General features: G+C 52.1%; 7 protein-coding genes across 16 annotated transcripts; 3 read left to right on the top strand and 4 right to left on the bottom strand.

Annotated features, from left to right (window-relative positions):
- Positions 1–1,814: 1,814 nt before the first annotated feature.
- Positions 1,815–6,890, bottom strand: LOC117891344. Of its 9 annotated transcripts, none has more exons than XM_034796772.1 (8): positions 6,627–6,890; positions 5,204–5,511; positions 4,617–5,143; positions 4,109–4,554; positions 3,824–4,046; positions 3,621–3,674; positions 2,823–3,551; positions 1,815–2,755 (listed from the first exon to the last, which is right to left on the bottom strand). In XM_034796772.1, the coding sequence occupies exons 1-8, from the start codon at positions 6,780–6,782 to the stop codon at positions 1,968–1,970; spliced, it is 3,231 nt and encodes a 1,076-aa protein (XP_034652663.1). In that variant the 5' UTR covers positions 6,783–6,890; the 3' UTR covers positions 1,815–1,967. The 9 variants fall into 9 exon arrangements, with proteins under 9 accessions (XP_034652663.1, XP_034652664.1, XP_034652658.1 ...); XM_034796773.1 differs by having other exon boundaries at positions 2,823–3,536; XM_034796767.1 differs by lacking the exon at positions 6,627–6,890 and adding an exon at positions 5,729–6,451.
- Positions 6,891–6,951: 61 nt separating this feature from the next.
- On the top strand, positions 6,952–10,983 carry LOC117891343 (ATP-dependent RNA helicase DHX8). The gene is made up of 2 exons (XM_034796765.1): positions 6,952–10,287; positions 10,350–10,983. The coding sequence occupies exons 1-2, from the start codon at positions 7,050–7,052 to the stop codon at positions 10,895–10,897; spliced, it is 3,786 nt and encodes a 1,261-aa protein (XP_034652656.1). The 5' UTR covers positions 6,952–7,049; the 3' UTR covers positions 10,898–10,983.
- On the bottom strand, positions 10,920–11,645 carry LOC117891354 (cytochrome c oxidase assembly factor 5). Of its 2 annotated transcripts, XM_034796787.1 has the most exons (3): positions 11,549–11,645; positions 11,099–11,325; positions 10,920–11,021 (listed from the first exon to the last, which is right to left on the bottom strand). In XM_034796787.1, the coding sequence occupies exons 2-3, from the start codon at positions 11,297–11,299 to the stop codon at positions 10,980–10,982; spliced, it is 243 nt and encodes an 80-aa protein (XP_034652678.1). In that variant the 5' UTR covers positions 11,300–11,325; positions 11,549–11,645; the 3' UTR covers positions 10,920–10,979. The 2 variants fall into 2 exon arrangements, with proteins under 2 accessions (XP_034652678.1, XP_034652677.1); XM_034796786.1 differs by lacking the exon at positions 11,549–11,645 and having other exon boundaries at positions 11,099–11,353.
- A 64-nt stretch (positions 11,646–11,709) lies between these two features.
- On the top strand, positions 11,710–13,355 carry LOC117891348 (transmembrane protein 39A). The gene is made up of 4 exons (XM_034796778.1): positions 11,710–12,080; positions 12,150–12,382; positions 12,447–13,008; positions 13,067–13,355. The coding sequence occupies exons 1-4, from the start codon at positions 11,811–11,813 to the stop codon at positions 13,331–13,333; spliced, it is 1,332 nt and encodes a 443-aa protein (XP_034652669.1). The 5' UTR covers positions 11,710–11,810; the 3' UTR covers positions 13,334–13,355.
- LOC117891347 (cysteine--tRNA ligase, mitochondrial) lies at positions 13,314–15,230 on the bottom strand. Its single transcript, XM_034796777.1, has 2 exons — positions 15,116–15,230; positions 13,314–15,062 (listed from the first exon to the last, which is right to left on the bottom strand). The coding sequence occupies exons 1-2, from the start codon at positions 15,124–15,126 to the stop codon at positions 13,370–13,372; spliced, it is 1,704 nt and encodes a 567-aa protein (XP_034652668.1). The 5' UTR covers positions 15,127–15,230; the 3' UTR covers positions 13,314–13,369.
- Positions 15,231–15,264: 34 nt separating this feature from the next.
- LOC117891349 (GDP-fucose protein O-fucosyltransferase 1) lies at positions 15,265–16,733 on the top strand. Its single transcript, XM_034796779.1, has 2 exons — positions 15,265–15,425; positions 15,496–16,733. The coding sequence occupies exons 1-2, from the start codon at positions 15,305–15,307 to the stop codon at positions 16,584–16,586; spliced, it is 1,212 nt and encodes a 403-aa protein (XP_034652670.1). The 5' UTR covers positions 15,265–15,304; the 3' UTR covers positions 16,587–16,733.
- Positions 16,734–16,770: 37 nt separating this feature from the next.
- On the bottom strand, positions 16,771–18,275 carry LOC117891350 (eukaryotic translation initiation factor 3 subunit M). Its single transcript, XM_034796781.1, has 3 exons — positions 18,117–18,275; positions 17,800–17,979; positions 16,771–17,740 (listed from the first exon to the last, which is right to left on the bottom strand). The coding sequence occupies exons 1-3, from the start codon at positions 18,159–18,161 to the stop codon at positions 16,802–16,804; spliced, it is 1,164 nt and encodes a 387-aa protein (XP_034652672.1). The 5' UTR covers positions 18,162–18,275; the 3' UTR covers positions 16,771–16,801.
- Between the last annotated feature and the right edge of the window lie 33 nt (positions 18,276–18,308).

The raw sequence follows: 18,308 nt of genomic DNA, 5'->3' as shown, positions 1-18,308 counted from the left end.
GCAACAAACTTGCCAGAAAATTAGGTTAAACAGAAAAAATAATAATCACCGAAACGCACATGGGGCCAGCATGTGGCAACCGAATGTGGCTGCTGCTTGCTTGCCTGCCCGCTGGCCCAGTGGGTTTCTGGTTCGAACAAATTGCCGCGAATTAAGACCGTCGCACAAAAACTATAAACAAAAATCCCCGGCAGGTGGTAGTAGGACCTGGCCAGTCCAGACCCGCCACCAGCAGCAGTTAAAGACATTTTTAAATCAGTTTCGATTTGCGTCTTGGCATTTGGCGATTTACGGATCGGACTCTGGCAATTGCCTGGGCTCTCCACATAATATTCCAATTGCGTAAGCAGACAAGCTGGGAAAATGTCCCAGAAAGTAGCCAACAGGGTAAAATTCCCATCGGGCAAATGGGTTTGATTTTGGGGTTTGTATTGAATTTTTATTTAAATTCACTTTTGGTCCAAACTTGCATGGATTCTTCTTTAAATAATTTGGATATATTTTGATTTCAGTTTCTCAGTTTAAAGTTTGGAGTCCTACGGCTTACATTGATTTATGCTTTTGGCTTATATTCACGAATGATCCGTTGCTGATCAACTACGGCGCGGTACTGAGTGCACAAAACTCGACCAAGTCGCCATTACCCTTGACTCCATAAAAAGATATATTCAAATGTATACATATGTTCATATGTACATATACTCCTGTACATAAAATGTAATTAAATATATGCCAAACACGAGTGACAATGCAAATGAAAAAACAGATTACAAAAAATATTAAAATTACTCCCCAGTTCCAGTTGCAGTGCCCTCCTTGCTCTCCTCTGCTCTTTGTTTCCTTTTGCCTCGATCGAAAATTTGCCTAGTGGCCAAAAAGGAGATTAACCCTTTACAGCCCAGCAATCCAAATGAATGAAATGGAAAGATTGATTGGAATCCATCCATAATAATGTGGATGGCGGAAATATATTCTAAACTCGTGTGCCTCGCTTAAAATATTTTTCTTATCCATGTACATACATGCATTAATAAATACTTTAAGAATAATTTAAGTTAATTTAACTGCTGACCCCTAACTGACAGAAAGGGTTAAGGTTGTCTACGGAGTCGAGCATGAAAATACCAAGAAAACTCACATATATGTACATATGTATACATATTCATATGTATGTACATATAATCCCTGGGACTTCAATGAAATTTTAGCTTCAACCACAAAAAGTGTCCACGAATTGCATTTCTAAGCAAAAAATGCTACAGTTGGACAGTCTCTGGCTGAAGTCGTGTGAACACACGTACTTACATAACGTCAGTCTTGGCCGCTTGCCTTTGGCATTGGTTTTTATTTTATTTTATCTGAACGCACTGCACTTTGAGGACGGAAAAACGTTTTTCAAATTCCATGGAATTTTTGGTGATTGGATAATAATTTTCTCACGCCGCTATAGCTTCCTGTTATCTCTTTCTCTCTCTGTTATCTAGGGACAGGTACATAAGGTCGGACCATGAATAAAGAAACCAAAAACCAAGCTAAGGAATTCGCAGACCTCTGCAAATGTGCAACTTATATGAAATGATGACACTTGCCTCCGTTAAGATATTCCCAGAATTGGTTTGATAAGCGGTAAGTTTTTATTTTATTAATGAATACTCCAAAATTCTATATCAGAATCTATGATTTGTGGAATTATGGAGCATTCTCATTTGCAGCATTCGCTTCATTTGGGAGCAAATGAAATCTCTATTGATTGCTTATAAATGAAAAATGTATCATTAGTATCTTGGACTTGTGGTTTTTTTATTACAGTTAAATAACATTTTATCAAGCAACAATCTACATGGCGGCTGCAAAGGTGAATTAAAAATTAGAACTCATTAAAACTAATTGGGAATCGTACACAATTATATACAAAATTGTACGATTCGATGTACGCACAAAGTACGCGTATTCTGGCTGGTTAAATTTTACTTCTGACTCTGCTTTGAAATTGACAGGCTCGTCGGTTGTAGCTTGACAACCTTCGAGTCTGAGGTGGCCTGGCTAGGACTCAGCTTGGCCATAGAGGAAATGTTGACGACACGGCGTACGGCAGCGCCGCCAGGAGTGGTGGATGCTGGAGACGACCCAGCAGACGTACGATTTGCCAGCATCAGCACGGGGACCTGCTTGATGCCTGTGCCAGACTTGATGCTCACATTCCCCATGGGCATCTTGCCGTCTCCCGCCACTGTTGTGGACTTTTGCTGCGTTCCCGGGCTGCCACTGTTGATCACCTGAAACTGTGGGTACGTCTTGTTGCCCACGCTAATGTTGCCCGTATGACGGAGTGTGCCCGAGGGTAGGGTCGACGCTGTTGACGACGACTTTATCGTCTGCACATTCATGGGCTTTAGGGATCCTGTGGCGGGATCTAGCACGAGCGAACTGCCAGGGCTGCTGCTGCTGACAGAGGCACCCTTCGGAGTGCTGCTGACAATACGTATGGGCAGGCGCTGTCCTGGGGTTACCATATTGCCCATCGGCTTCATCTGATTCCGATTGAGAATGACCACCTTGTTGTGGCCACCAATCGTGGTGGTCGTGCCACCTTGTGTGTTGGTGAACAGCTGCTGGATACCCTTGTTGAGGACAATGTTGTTGCCCACTTTAGTGACGAGCGGAGAGCTGTTTGGCTTGGCGCTTTCCTTGATGATCTTCTGACTGATTATGATCGGACTTTTGCTGTTGGAGGTGCGACCGGGTGTGGCTGGCACTGTGGATTATAAAGTTTAGATAAGAAACAATGTAAAGAGCGTACACCCCTCCCGAACCATCCTCACCTATCTTTGGATCCTTCTGCCCTTCGGGTATGTTGCCCTCATTGTCGGCAAACACAATCGGCATATCGATGATGCTCGATAGATCCACATTGCCTGACTGATTCTTGTTCAACTGCAGCATGGTCATGCCGCTGGCATTCTTGAACACCGTATACTTTTGTTGCGGTGTCGCCGCTCCTCCTGCTGCTGCTGCTGCTGCAGCGCCAACTGGCGACGCGGTGGCCACAAATTTCGTTGTCTGCCCCGTCGGCGTCTTGAGGGTGAAGTACTGTTGTCCGCCCGCGGTGGAGCTGGGCAGAGTCTTCACAATGCTGCCAATGGTGGCCGCTGTGGTGGGCTTGTTCATCGTGTAATTGATCAGTTTGTTTTGAGGCGTCAGGGATTTGAGTTGGACAAACTGATTGGAGGGTATCATCTTGATTTTGGTGCCAGCGGCCAAGTTAACCGTCGTCGGAAGCGACTTGATGGCTCCACCAGCCCCGGATGCGGTCACCTTGGGTATCAGCAATCCAGCAGCTACTCCTGCTAGGGACCCAGATCCAGTTGCCGTTGCAGCATCATCGCTGTCCAGACTGTCATCTAGTATGAATTCAATGGATTGATTTAGTGTCTCTGCGTCGATTACACCATTGTGCGGGATGCCAGAACCAGAGCCAGAGCCAGCTGGAGTGGCTGTATTCGGCTGTGGCAGTGGGCGTGTGCGAGGTCTTCCAACTGGAGGGGGTAAAACTGTTAGTCGGTGAAATGGGGCTGTGGCTCAAATAAACTGAATGGCGTTTGCACTTGGAATGAGTTTACCCTTTCGCTTGGGAGCAAATGGATCAACAAGACGCGTTGCCTTCGGCCTGCGGCCTTTTTGGACAGAGATTGAAGATTTTGATTTGCAGGTTTTTGGGGCATTTATGATTTGATTTGGATTGGATTTGATTTGGATTTTAGTTGTACATGCGGGTAGGTATTAGTAGTGGGATAATGATCGGAATAATCGAGACGATACTCACTGTGTGGCACAAACTTGCTCTTGGCATTCGGCATTCCGCTCTCGTCCAGCCCACCATCAACCTTACGCTTGCGATTCTGCTGGTTTCCTGCTCCTCCCTTGTCGTATGCCAGGCCCTGCACCTTGTATTGGCCGCGCTGTATGCCTTGGCTGGGCAGGGCCGTGGGTACACGCGGACCCGGAGGATCCATCAGTGTTTTGTTCACAAACTCATAGATTTCGTCCTGTAAACGGAATAGCCACAGATAAGAGAACATTTCCAGGCTTCGGCGGACTTTTGACTTACCACCACCATGGCATCCACCATGGATTGGGTGACGCCCTCGATGCGTCGCTTGCTCTTGGGCACACGCAGGGCATCGTCCGCACTGCCGACGACCACCAGCGAAGTTTCCGATTGCATACGCTCGCGCAGCGATTCCATTTCCTCCTGGCTGCTGCGTGCCGAGTTCTGCCCAATCACAAACAGAATGGGCGCCTTGATGTCCAGAATGCGGTCATCGGGTGCGCCACGAGGACCGCGCAATGTGTTGTAGGCAAAGCCCATGCAGACGACACAGGCCAGGCTCTCAGAGAGGGCCACCTGTAGGGCCAGTGATGCGCCGGCATTGAAGCCGACCAGGATGATGCCACGTGTTGGATTCTCGGCACGCAGCTCGTTGATGCGGACACGCGTGAGGCATACAATGACTTCGGCCACCTGATCCAGATTTTGATTGGCAATCCTATCGTCTGCGGGGTCATACAAAATGCTTAAGATATTCTGTTTTATCACATGAGGCGGTGGCACTTACTCGTGTTGGGCAATGTGATTTGGACAACCTGACAGATTGTGGCCAGGGAGCGATACCATTTGCTCATGCGCTCTGGCACATGGCTGCTGGCGGGCATATTGGACAGCACCACCATGATGGCATTGTGCGGCAGCTGACGATTCTTGGGCAGAATAATTGGCTCCCAACGCTTCTTCATGACGGGAGCGAGCAGCTCCTGGTTATTGCTGAGTGGCCGACTAAACAGCAGCTTGTCCATCAGAGTCGGCAGCTTGGTTTTCAGTGTTTGCATCATGTCCAGATAGGAGGCCATGTACGAGGGCGGCAGGGACTGCATCAGCAGTGTATGCAGCCACTGAGTGATGCGCTGATCCCAGGCGACGCTGCCCAAGGCCCGACGCATCCGGGAAGCGGACTTGTCCACGCTCACACGACGATGCACAGCCTCGTGCTGACGCTTATCGTTCGCCAGACGCGCCAACTGATCCAGATCGAGTATGCTGCTAACCCGGTCGAACAGTGTCTTTTGTATCGGGCTCCAGGTAGATCTACGGCGAGCAAAAGAGTGTTAACAAACGACCATCGTGGATGTGCAGCTTTATACTCACTGATTTATGCGTGCCACCCAGTCCTGCTCATCGGAATTAATGTTCTTCACATACTTGGAGATTCTGGCGCACTCGTTCATCGATTCCTTGGCGGATATCTCATCGTAGGGTGGGGCATGTGTCTGCTCCGGCTCCTGTTCCTGCTGCGGATATGTGTGGCAGTTGGTGCACTGCGGCGGATGGTTAACCAGGATGTGGCGTGTAGGTGCCAGGCCATTGGATACCTCGGAACGTGGCGCATCGCGTATATAACTGTGTTCCATTTTCTCGCCAAACGACGATTCACTGGGAGCCGAAATGGTGCTGGACTACAGGGAGAGAGGCGAGGCCGAAAATGGGATTAGTTGGACTAGCTGGGTGCAGGGTGTAGCAAGAACGAAAACTATTTGAAATTAAGTTGCTTTAATCGGATGAGAAATGAAACATGGTGAATGGTGTCTCTTTCTCTTCGGATGAACATGGGATGGAACATTCAGGTGGTAGGTTTGCGGATGGAGGTGGCCTCTATACTCAGTAATAAATTACACTCTCTGTGGGCGTTGAGGGAGCCGTTGTCACTATCACCGATCCGGGGCTGATGTGTATAGATTGTGCGGGGGATCTTATGGCACTGGCTGATCCCGTGGGAGCCTTGGGCGGCGAACTCATTTTGAGTGCGCCTGAAATCGAGGCGGCGCTGCCCAAGGAGCCCGCTTTGACCACATAATACGAGGGTGTACCGACCACCGACGATTTGTTTGTTTTCGCTGTGCCCGTGAGCGATGCTGCCGCCGCTGCTGATGTTGCTGATGTTGTTGTTGCCGTTGTGTGTGTGTGTGCGTGTGTTTGGGTGTGTTGTGTGCCTGTGTTTTCCGAAGAACCAACTCTGGCCAGGAATTTACTGGGACTGTATGTTATAATCGAAGATGTGGCCGGCGGGAACTGCACTTTCGGCTTATTGCTGCCGCTTTTGTTTACTGTTTGTTTCATCATTTTGTTGTCTGTCTCTGTCTTTACGTTTCGGATTTTGTTTTACTCGCTGCGCTGCCTGAAGTCGAGCTGCTGCTTCTTCTTCCACTTGGCTGTACCACTCGCGGCGATTGGAAATTATTGAACTTCTGCTCGCGATTCTTGGCCAGCCCACATGCAACTACCCACACATGCAATTCAACTTTGCAGTTTTCGTTCAGGGAAACTACGACGTTTTTTCAACAACTTCAACGTGATTTTCGCAATTCGTTTGGTAAAATATGGCGTGCCCACGGCAAGAGTTGCCAGACCTGCGTACTGTGAAAAACTCTTGCGTTGGCTTGGTCTGGCAGCACCAGGCTGCTGCTAGATGCGAGGCAAGTCGCAGATTTCCAAATATTTGCGAATAATGTGAGCAAACTCATGCCAGCACAGGTACACTTAGAAAGGGAAAACTATGCGAGGATATACTTACACCATTGCTGGGCGTAGGAGATAGGGGAGCTGTCGTTTCCATTCTTGACTGTCGCGGCTGCTGTCCCTCTACCTTGGTGTCGTCCGAAGCAACATTCTCCTCCACATTGCCGCCCTTTTGCACGAAATTGTTGAAGCAGTCGAAGAACGAAGCCATTACGTTTGGCACAACTGAACGAAGCAATAATTAATTGATGAACTTTGTAAAACAACACGGAGAAACATCAAAACGGCGAGCGTCAAGTCAAATAATCGTACTGATATTCAAATGGGGCTGCCACCATACACACAAAGCCGACTCAGTTAGTCAACACTGCCGCTCAGAAACAGCTGATCGGGCGGCGTGCATTTCATTTTGTTTGTAATTGCATTTGCAGTGGAAAATTTAACAAAAAATCGAAATAAAAGTAAATGCTCTGCCGAGATGGAGGAACTGCAGCAACTGGAGTACCTGTCGCTGGTCTCGAAAATCTGCACAGAGCTCGATAATCACTTGGGCATCAATGACAAGGACCTGGCCGAGTTCATCATCGATTTGGAGAACAAGCATCGATCGTACGACGCCTTCCGCAAGGCACTGCTCGAGAATGGGGCCGAATTTCCAGACTCCCTCGTCCAGAACCTGCAGCGCATCATTAACCTCATGCGCCCGAGTCGGCCGAGAGGCGGAAGCGAAGAGAAGTTGGGCTCGGGCAGCGGCAGCAAAGATGACAAGAAATCGCAGCTGATGAAAATGTTTCCCGGCCTGGCCTTGCCCAACGACAAGTACAGCCAGAGCGAGGGCCAGGACGAGCACGAGGAAGAAAAGACCAAGGAGAAGCATGCTGTGGGCAAGAAGACAGACCTTAGTGACGTGGACGCGGCCATGATGGAGCTGGAGGCGCTGGCCCCAGGCGAGGGCAAGACCGAGGACAAGAAGGAGCTGAAGGAGAGCAGAGAACGACCCCACAAGCGAAGGGATCGCAGCAGAAGTCGCGACAAGGACAGAGACACACGAAAGCGGAGCAGATCACGGGAGGATAGGGAGCGGAACAGGGAGCGCCGCAGGAGCAAATCGCGCGAGGACCGGCACAGGGAGCGACGCAGGAGTAGATCTCGCGACAAGGAACGCCGCAGACGCAGCAGATCACGTGAGCATCGCGATCGGGAACGCCGCCGAAGCAGATCCCGCGAAGATCGAGATCGTGGTCGCCGCAGATCCAGCTCTCGGGACCGCCACGAGCGTCGACAACGGAGTCGGTCGCGCTCTGGTGACCGTGGAGATCGTGGCGATCGTCGCCATGACAAAATGCCACCTCCCAACACAGTAATGGCCGACGATCCGGAGGCTGGCAAGATCTACTCCGGCAAGGTGGCCAACATTGTGCCCTTCGGGTGCTTCGTCCAGCTATTTGGGCTGCGCAAGCGCTGGGAGGGGCTGGTGCACATCTCGCAGCTGCGAGCCGAGGGCCGAGTCACCGACGTCACCGAAGTGGTCGCCCGCAATCAGACGGTGAGGGTCAAGGTGATGTCTCTGACGGGCCAGAAGGTGTCGCTGTCCATGAAGGAGGTCGACCAGGAGTCGGGACGCGATCTGAACCCCCTCTCGCACACCCCAGAGGACGATGGCTCGCTGAGGGACCGCAATCCGGATGGTCCCTTCAGCAGCAGCACCTCGATGCTGAATCTGCAGGGCAACAGCCTGGACGGGGACGAGAGCGAGTCGAGGAAGCGCGTCACCAGGATCTCCAGTCCCGAGCGGTGGGAGATCAAGCAGATGATTAGCTCTGGCGTTCTGGACAGGAGTGAGATGCCGGACTTTGACGAGGAGACGGGTCTGCTGCCCAAGGACGAGGACGACGAAGCGGACATCGAGATTGAGATAGTCGAGGAGGAGCCGCCATTCCTCTCGGGGCATGGCCGGGCGCTGCACGACCTCTCGCCCGTGAGAATCGTAAAGAATCCCGACGGCTCGCTGGCCCAGGCTGCCATGATGCAGTCGGCCCTGTCCAAGGAGCGGCGCGAACTGAAAATGCTGCAGCGCGAACAGGAGATGGAGGCTCTGCCCACGAACCTCAACAAGAACTGGATTGACCCGCTGCCCGAGGAGGACAGCTCCCGCAATCTGGCGGCCAATATGCGCGGCATGGGCGCCGCTCCCGCGGAGGTGCCCGAGTGGAAGAAGCACGTGATTGGCGGCAAGAAGTCGTCCTTCGGCAAGAAGACAGACCTCACCCTGGTCGAGCAGCGCCAGTCGCTGCCCATCTACAAGCTGCGCGATGATCTGATCAAGGCCGTCACCGACAACCAAATCCTGATCGTCATCGGCGAGACGGGCTCCGGCAAGACCACGCAGATAACCCAGTATCTGGGCGAGTGCGGATTCACGGCGCGCGGCAAGATCGGCTGCACGCAGCCGCGTCGTGTGGCCGCCATGTCGGTGGCCAAGCGCGTGGCCGAAGAGTACGGCTGTCGGCTGGGCCAGGAGGTGGGCTACACCATCCGTTTCGAGGACTGCACCAGCCCGGAGACGATCATCAAGTACATGACGGACGGCATGCTGCTGCGCGAGTGCCTCATGGAGGCGGATCTCAGTGGATACTCGGTGATCATGTTGGACGAGGCCCACGAGCGCACCATCCACACGGATGTGCTCTTTGGCCTGCTGAAGACTGCCGTGCAGAAGCGGCCCGAACTGAAGCTGATCGTGACCTCCGCCACCCTGGACGCTGTGAAGTTCTCGCAGTATTTCTTCAAGGCTCCCATCTTCACGATACCCGGACGCACGTTCCCCGTCGAGGTGCTGTACACGAAGGAGCCGGAAACGGACTACCTGGACGCCTCGCTGATCACCGTGATGCAGATCCATCTGCGCGAGCCCCCAGGCGACATTCTGCTCTTCCTCACCGGCCAGGAGGAGATCGACACGGCCTGCGAGATCCTGTACGAGCGCATGAAGAGCCTCGGACCCGATGTGCCCGAACTGATAATACTCCCCGTCTACTCGGCACTTCCCTCCGAGATGCAGACACGCATCTTCGATCCGGCACCCGCCGGCAGCCGCAAGGTGGTGATAGCCACCAACATTGCCGAGACTTCGCTGACCATTGACGGCATCTTCTATGTGGTGGATCCCGGCTTTGTCAAGCAGAAAGTGTACAACTCCAAGACGGGCATGGACTCCCTGGTGGTCACGCCCATTTCGCAGGCAGCGGCCAAGCAGCGGGCGGGCCGTGCCGGACGCACGGGTCCAGGCAAGACCTACCGCCTGTACACGGAGCGCGCCTACCGCGATGAGATGTTGCCCACGCCCGTGCCGGAGATTCAGCGCACGAATCTGGCCACCACAGTGCTCCAGCTGAAGACGATGGGCATCAATGATCTGCTGCACTTTGACTTCATGGACGCCCCGCCCGTGGAGTCGCTGGTCATGGCCCTCGAGCAATTGCATTCGCTGTCCGCGCTCGATGATGAGGGATTGCTGACGCGGCTGGGTCGGCGCATGGCCGAGTTCCCCCTGGAGCCGAATCTCTCCAAGATGCTCATCATGTCGGTGGCGCTGCAGTGCTCCGATGAGATTCTCACCATTGTCTCGATGCTGAGTGTGCAGAATGTGTTCTACAGGCCCAAGGACAAGCAGGCGCTGGCTGATCAGAAGAAGGCAAAGTTCAACCAGGCCGAGGGTAAGTCACAGATAAACTAATTCCAATGGAATGCCTTGCTTAACTCTCTTTTCTCCCCACAGGCGATCATCTTACACTGCTGGCCGTGTACAACAGCTGGAAGAACAACAAGTTCTCGAATGCCTGGTGCTACGAGAACTTTGTGCAGATTCGGACACTCAAGCGGTCGCAGGATGTGCGGAAGCAGCTGCTGGGCATCATGGACAGGCACAAGCTGGACGTTGTGTCGGCGGGCAAGAGCTCGGTGCGCATCCAGAAGGCCGTCTGTTCGGGCTTCTTTCGCAATGCGGCCAAGAAGGATCCACAGGAGGGCTACCGCACTCTGGTCGACTCGCAGGTGGTTTACATTCATCCCTCGAGCGCGCTCTTCAACCGCCAGCCGGAGTGGGTTATCTATCACGAGCTGGTGCAGACCACCAAGGAGTACATGCGCGAGGTGACCACCATCGATCCCAAGTGGCTGGTGGAGTTTGCGCCGTCCTTCTTCCGCTTCTCCGACCCCACAAAGCTCAGCAAATTCAAGAAGAACCAGCGCCTCGAGCCGCTCTACAACAAGTACGAGGAGCCCAATGCCTGGCGCATATCTCGCGTGCGGCGGCGTCGCAATTAATACAACTGGTGTTCCATCCATCTCCATTGTAGAATTATTTGTATTTTAAACACTTAAAAATAAATCAAATTCCGTTTGATGCTCAATAGCCTTTGCGTCCGCGAAAGCGTTGTCGGTTGTCCAGCTGAAATGGCGGAATAAATACAAGTAGATTTCAATTCTAGCATTATTTTTCAGACAGCAGACATCTGGGACACCTACCAGGGAGCGTTTGCATTCGTAGAAGGTGTTGCGCAGCACCTGGCACTCGGGCGGAACGTTGTTGTCCATCAGGCACTGGCGCGGCGTCTTGCGGTCTACTCGACAGCAATCGCTCTCCAGCAGGCACATTTTCAAGTCGGCACGCACTCCGGCACAGGCTGTTTCGTCCGCCAACTTTTCGTTGCCCTCGTAGCGCATCATTTTAGGGCTTGACTAGGCGTATTTTTGTTTAAATCTTTTTTTTTTTTTTTTTTTTTATATTTAATCGCTACAGCGAAATTGGTTGGTCGCAGAGATGAGTCCGCATTGACCAGGTACTTCAGTTTTGTGTTGAATATTATAAAAAGTTACTGAGAATTTTGTACTCAAAAAAGAGTTGTTTGCCGAACGAACACTAGAATTAGAATTTGTTATGGTTTTGACAATAAATTTAAATTTTTGAGAAATATGGTTTAAATCTTTAAATTAAAATAAGTTACAAAACAAAATCCAGCTGAGATAACTGTGGCTGGCCAAGAGTGTTGCCAAGCGTCTCTCTGTCGTACCACTTACAGTACTAGATGTCATCATCAGCTGACGGCACGCACGTTGCGTTTAACAGCACTGTTACGAGTACATTTTTGTTGTTTTCCACCCGCACAAAAACATTAAATACCTTGAAATTGTTTAAATGTAGCTGCAAGTCCTAGGAAAGACATTTGGCTAACTAAAAATGGCTTATGAAGAGCGCAGCAGTGACGGCAGCAGCTCCAGCGAAGCCCAGGATGCCTATGCGAACATGCTGGGCGGAAAAACGCCGCCGTCCCAGACGCCGGGTAGCACTATGCCAAAACATGTTCCCTTTCCGGAGCACTCTACCACATCGGAGTGGCTAAGCGAGCTGATAATGTGCGCCTTCACACTCGGTGCCGCCATTGTGCAGTTCATTAACATCTATCGGACGAACTGGTGGCTGACCCAGGCCCACACAAGGCACATGGTGGTGGGTTTGCTGTGCCAAAGTAAAAGATTTCAGAAGATTAAGATAGATTTGGTTTGGTTTTACTTGCAGAACATAGAGCTAATCGATCCGTATTTGCGATATCTTATACTCATACTGAATACACGAAGACTGGTCTACTGTGTCCTGCTGGCCAAGGTAAAGGCAAACGAGAAGACGCAGCACATAATTCGCACGGCGATCAAGTACACATTTGGCGGCCTGGTGCAGCTGGGCCTGGGCCTGTGTGCTCTGAAACTGTATCAGAAGCACAGCTACATATTGCTGCTCTTCCTGACCTATCCGTAAGCCAGCTTCAAATCAATATTGAGGGTTTGTTTGTGACATGTCTACGTCTCCTCCACACAGGGTGATCATCTATCTGCTCATCTTTGGCTTCCAGCTGGAGCCGTTTCTGCGCACTCGCTTCGAGCTGCCCGGTGTCTACATAAACGACATGCCCGTCCACAGCTGCACCAGCAATGCGGTGCGCATTCGCGAGGAGATAGAGACGCTGCGGCAGGACTTTAACAAGCGATTCAAGCAGCTAATATTCACCTCCATGCTGAATGCCTACTACAGCGGCTTGGTGCCCTGCTGCCTGGCCGTGAGCATCAACTACAATGTGATGCGGGCCGCACAGCACTGCATCATTGTGTGCCTGGGTGCGTTCAGTTTGTGCGCTGCGTACCTCTATCCCGCCAAGTACAGCGACATCCTGCACCGGGCCACCTTGCACTTGGGCTGCTGGCAGCGAATCGACCGAGACCCGGCGCCCTCGCAGCTAATTGTGGCTGCCAGTGCGTTCACCTGGTCGAAGTTTACGGCCTATGGCCATGGCATTGTGGTGAAGCACAATGGAGGACTCTATCGCAGCCTGGGACTGGTGACGGTGGCCACACCCGGAAATGCCAGCCATGTGCGCTTCTATGTGAGTGGAAGGGGGAGGTTTATAGGCCACCAAAATATTTACTTCTCTCTCTCCACAGAAACTATTTCATAATCCCACTGTCATCTATTCGACACTTGCCACACTCCAGGCAGCCATATTGCTGGTGGAGATCGCCTCTCTCAGCGCCGCCACCATCGAGTGGCATTTTGTGCTCTCCATCAGCTTTGTGGCTTTCACCAGCATGGGAGCATTCTTCAAGCTAGTCCGAGACTATCTCATAACCAAGGATCTGTACAAATCAGAGCACGGCAGCATCCCACCCGAGCGACCATTCAAACTGAGTCTTAGATCTGAATTTATGTAATAATAACCATGACATAGACACAGCCATTTAGTTTCACTATTTGCTGCTGCTGCTGCTGCTGCTCTCACTGGCGATGGCAGCGGGAGTGGCGTAGACCCAAGAGCTGCCCTGCTTGTGGTCGCGTATCTGGATGCCATGCTGTTCCAGCAGATTGCGCAGCTCATCGCATGCGGTCAAGAGTTGAATGTTCTTCTGATGCCCGGATGTCGCCTCTCGCCGCAGTTTGGCGCGCATGGCCAGGACGTCCGCTATCAAAAGAGCGGGATCCAAGCCACCACCACCCACAGCAGGGAGAGGTGTCTTCAGTGAAAGGCTCTGCTCGGTTTCTGCCAGTTTTGAAATGCCAAAGGTGAGCATGGCTCGGTTTATAAAGTTGCCGGCTGCCGTCAGGAGATCGAGGCAATAGGCCGGCTCCTCCACTGCATCCGCCTGCTGCTCATTTATGCAGCGACTGATGCTGGTCATCTGATCGATCAGCACGCTGATGCCACGCGCCGTATCGAAGTCATCGCGCAGGCTGTTGTCGAACTCGGTCGCCATGTGTGCTATCTGCGCCTTGAGTGCCCCCTCATCCAGTTTCCGAATCGGCTTGAGGAACTGTGTGTACGCGCTGAGATCTGCCTGGAAGTTCTTGAAGCGCTGCAGCGTCTGGCGGGCAGTCAGCATCAACTGCTCGCTGTAGGGCATGGCGTTGCGGTAGTTGGACAACAGGCAGGCCATTCGAAACTCGTCGGCGGTGTACGTGCGCAGCATCTCGGCAATGGATATGGCGTTGCCCAGGGACTTGGACATTTTGTTCTCGTCCCCGGCTATGTTCAGCTGGCCCGTGTGCATCCAATAGTTGACCCACTGGTCGGTCTGGTAGCGGACGCAGCATTGCGCCTCCTCGTTCTCGTGGTGGGGGAACCTGAGGTCTAGGCCGCCAGCATGGAAATCCAGTTGGCTGCCGAAAAACAAGCCGGCAATGGCACTGCACTCAATGTGCCAGCCGGGGCGACCCTCTCCGCCCCAAGGAGCCGCCCAACTTGGCTCGTCAGCCTCCTTCTTGGCCTTCCACAGCGCAAAGTCCGCGCTGTTCTGCTTGAACAGATTCCACTTTTCCTCGCTGCTCATGCCGCCCAGTCGCTGCAGCTTGCCGTAGTGCGGGTAGGTGGACACGTCAAAGTACACGGAATTGTCCTCCGTCACGTAGGCCTGCGATTTACCGATGAGTTCCTCAATGAACTGTAGGATCGCGGGCATGTTGCTTGACACATGGGTGCGTATGTCCGGCGGCTGCACGTTGAGTCGCAGCATATCCTGTCTGAACTCTGCCTCATAGCTGCGCGCCATGCCCAGCCAATCGCAGCCGGACTCGCGCGCCTTCCGGATGATCTTGTCGTCCACGTCTGTGATGTTCATGGCGGTGACCAGATTGAACTTGAAGTAGTCCCGCAGGATGCGCTGTATGATGTCCACCTTCACATAGGTGCTGGCATGGCCCAGATGCGCCGCATCGTACACTGTGGGCCCGCATGTGTACCAGGTGACCATGTTCGGGTTACGCACCACAAGGGGAACTTTCCGGCGCATTCCATTGTTGTAGACAGTTATGCCCGTATGCTGGCCGACGGGCTTCTGCCAATGATACGGCGGTGACTCTGTGGCACTATCGCTAAAGTTGCGGCGGATTGTCTTCGTTCTCAAGGTCTGCCAGTACCAGGGTCTGAGGATCAGCTCCCTGCTGAAACTGAGCAGACAGTGAGGGATTGGTAATGGTTTTGGCCAAGCCATCTCACTTACTGGCTCAACATGTTCCTTTTCTCAACTATTTTCTACGAATTTTAAAAACCTAAAACTATGTTCAACAACAATAACAAAACAATCAACAATTGACTCGCCGGGCGAGGGTTGCCAGATCGTGTGAATCCGGTTCGCTTGGCACGCAGCGCTGCCATCCGGTCAGAAGTGGATGAAGACGAAGCCGGCAGAATGCAGTGGCTTAAATTAAAGTTGCCTTTTATTTATTTAATTTGCACAGCGACATGGGCCACAGCATGGGCCAATTTGGAGCGAGACCCCAACGGCTATCTCACCTACTGTCCCTGCATGGGTAAGTCTCTGACATTTGGACTCTGTTGCATCTGTATATTCCACGTACAGTTTTGTGTACTCCCCCTCAGGGCGCTTTGGCAACCAAGCTGATCATTTTCTGGGCTCATTGGCCTTTGCCAAGGGTCTGAATCGCACCCTCATTCTGCCGCCATGGGTGGAGTACCGCAAGGGGGAGATGCGTTCCCGCCAGGTGCCCTTCAATACGTACTTTGATGTGGAGCCGCTCAAGGACTACCATCGGGTCATACTGATGTCGGACTTTATGTGGCATCTGGCGGACGACGTCTGGCCGGAATCGGAGCGTGTGTCCTTCTGCTACATGGAGCGCAAGAGCCTACAGCAGGAGAAGAACGATCCGGACCAGCCCAACTGCCATGCCAAGGATGGGAATCCCTTTGGCCCCTTCTGGGACACCTACAACATTGACTTTGTCAAGTCGGAGTTCTATGGCCCCCTGCATTTCGATGTGCACCACAGCACCATGGCAACCAAGTGGCAAAGCAAATACCCAGCCGAGTCCTGGCCAGTGTTGGCCTTTACTGGCGCCCCAGCCAGCTTCCCCGTCCAGCTGGAGAACCGAGAGCTGCAGAAGCACATGCAATGGAGTGCCAAGTATCGGGACGCTGCCAGGGACTTTATACGCAAGGTGCTGCCCCGTGGCGCTTTCGTGGGCATCCACCTGCGCAATGGCATCGACTGGGTGAGGGCCTGTGAGCATGTCAAGGATAGCCAGCATCTGTTCGCGTCGCCCCAGTGCCTAGGCTACAAGAACGAGCGTGGCGCGCTCTATCCCGAGCTCTGCATGCAGACCAAGGAGTCCATAGTGCGCCAGCTGAAGAGGACAATCAAGAACGTGCGCCAGACGCAGCCCAACAATGAGATCAAGTCCGTGTTTGTGGCCTCGGATGCTAATCACATGATTGGCGAGCTCAACGTGGCGCTCAGTCGCATGGGCATCAGCGTGCACCGGCTGCCCGAAGATGATCCCTACTTGGACTTGGCCATTTTGGGGCAATCGAATCATTTCATTGGCAACTGCATCTCATCGTATAGCGCATTCGTGAAACGTGAGAGGGATTCGCACGGTTTTCCATCCTACTTTTGGTCCTTCCCCAAGGAGAAGGACCGCCAGCAGTCCAAGGCGCACGAGGAGCTATAAATCTCAGCTAAATACAGTTCAGCAACTACTCTCGACCTACTCTCTATGTAGTTTATAAGCTAGAAAAGTATTCCAATCCGGACGCATTTAACGAGATTTTGTTTTTACATTCGATTTACTTAGAAGTTTATTCAATTGTAATTCAAATGGTACGAAATTTGTGTCTCATTTCGAATATGTTTCGTTAGGTATTTGACGGATGGTTGGGGTGGTGCCTAGTGTATCAGCTTTTGTGTGCGGGCCAGATCCAGTTGCGCGGATGAAACATTCGTGAGACCCTCGCGGACTGAGCTGAGGTTCTCCTTCCAGGCCTGCAGCAAGTCCCGCAGCTGCTCCCATTGTGGTGTACCGAATGTACGATGCATGGTCGATGAAATGTGCACCTTGCGGTTGGCCTGATCCAAGCGGGCTCGCACCAGCTTCGTCTTGAGCACCTGGATGACAAAGGGTTCGACTTCATCCTCAGCGATTTGCAGCTCCTTGGTCAGGGTTTCGAAGGTCATTTCCGGATTGCTTTCGGCCAGCTGCATGAACGTCAGCAGGCGCATCTTCTTCATGTTCTGTTCGTGGTTGAGTCCCTGCGAGTTGACAAATTCCTTGTGATCCTCATAGAACTGAACGTACGATGGCAATTTGTCGGAGACAAAGATGGAAAGCAAATCGTGGATGAGATCGCCCTCCAGGAAGCGCACAGGCTTCAGCGCCAGCAACGGATCCAGCAGGAATGTATTGGGATCGGCCAGGGCGGTGACAATGCACTTCATGGCATCCTCGCGTGCCACACAGGCATTGTCAGCCGTGTAGGTGCCCAGCAGCTCAATCATTACCTTGGACGACAGCTCCAGGTTCGTATCCTTGGTCACATCATGCAGCAGACGATACAACTTCTGCATTTGTTCAGAAGATGGCGGGCAATTGGCAAACTGGGTCTTTAGCTGATCCACGCCTGTGAAGACTTCCAAAACTTGTTCGCATTGCTTGGCCACCTGCACCAGATGGTAGTAGACATGGTAGCGCAAGGGTGAGGCCGTGTCCAGATTGTTGAACAGACGCCACAGCGATTGCAGGCACACCTTGCCCAGCGGCTGGTTCGGCGCCTTGGTCATCTTTTCGCAGTAGGCCAAAACAATGTTCTCCCCTCGGTCCAGGGGTATCTGCAAGAAGCAAGCAATTAAAACCCAAACATCTGGGTTGATGGATGATTCTCACTCACCGTTATCATTATGGACACAATGCTATTGAGGATGCCATCGATCTGGGCTGGCTCTCCGTCTTTGAAGCAGACATCGCAGACGCCAATGATTTTGTGCAAATCATCCTCCACGCCTTTGTTGGACTTCTCCGATGAGATTTCGGCTCCCAACTTCTTGAAATACTTGCGCAGCTCTTGCACCTATTGCGAATATATTGAAATATTATAGTTTCATTTTTTGTAGTTTTGTTTTGCACCCTTTCGGGACAACATAACCTCAAATTCGGGTTAGACTGTCTACGAACGGGACACACACATAGCTGCAACTCCAACTTTACCTGCTCGTCCAAGGAGAGGTCAATAAAAACAGGATGCGAAGTCATAGTATGGTTGTGGTAAATGTGTTTTATTTATTGAATTAATTCTCGTTGAAAATAACACGCACGCACACACTTTGGTGTCTTGGACGAAAAGGTGTGACCGTCGATCGCATACCGCCTCACCCTTAGAAATATACCGTAAATATACCG

Source organism: Drosophila subobscura, chromosome E (assembly GCF_008121235.1).
Source record: "Drosophila subobscura isolate 14011-0131.10 chromosome E, UCBerk_Dsub_1.0, whole genome shotgun sequence".
NCBI lineage: Eukaryota > Metazoa > Arthropoda > Insecta > Diptera > Drosophilidae > Drosophila > Drosophila subobscura.
This window is presented reverse-complemented; position numbering and strand designations above follow the sequence as displayed.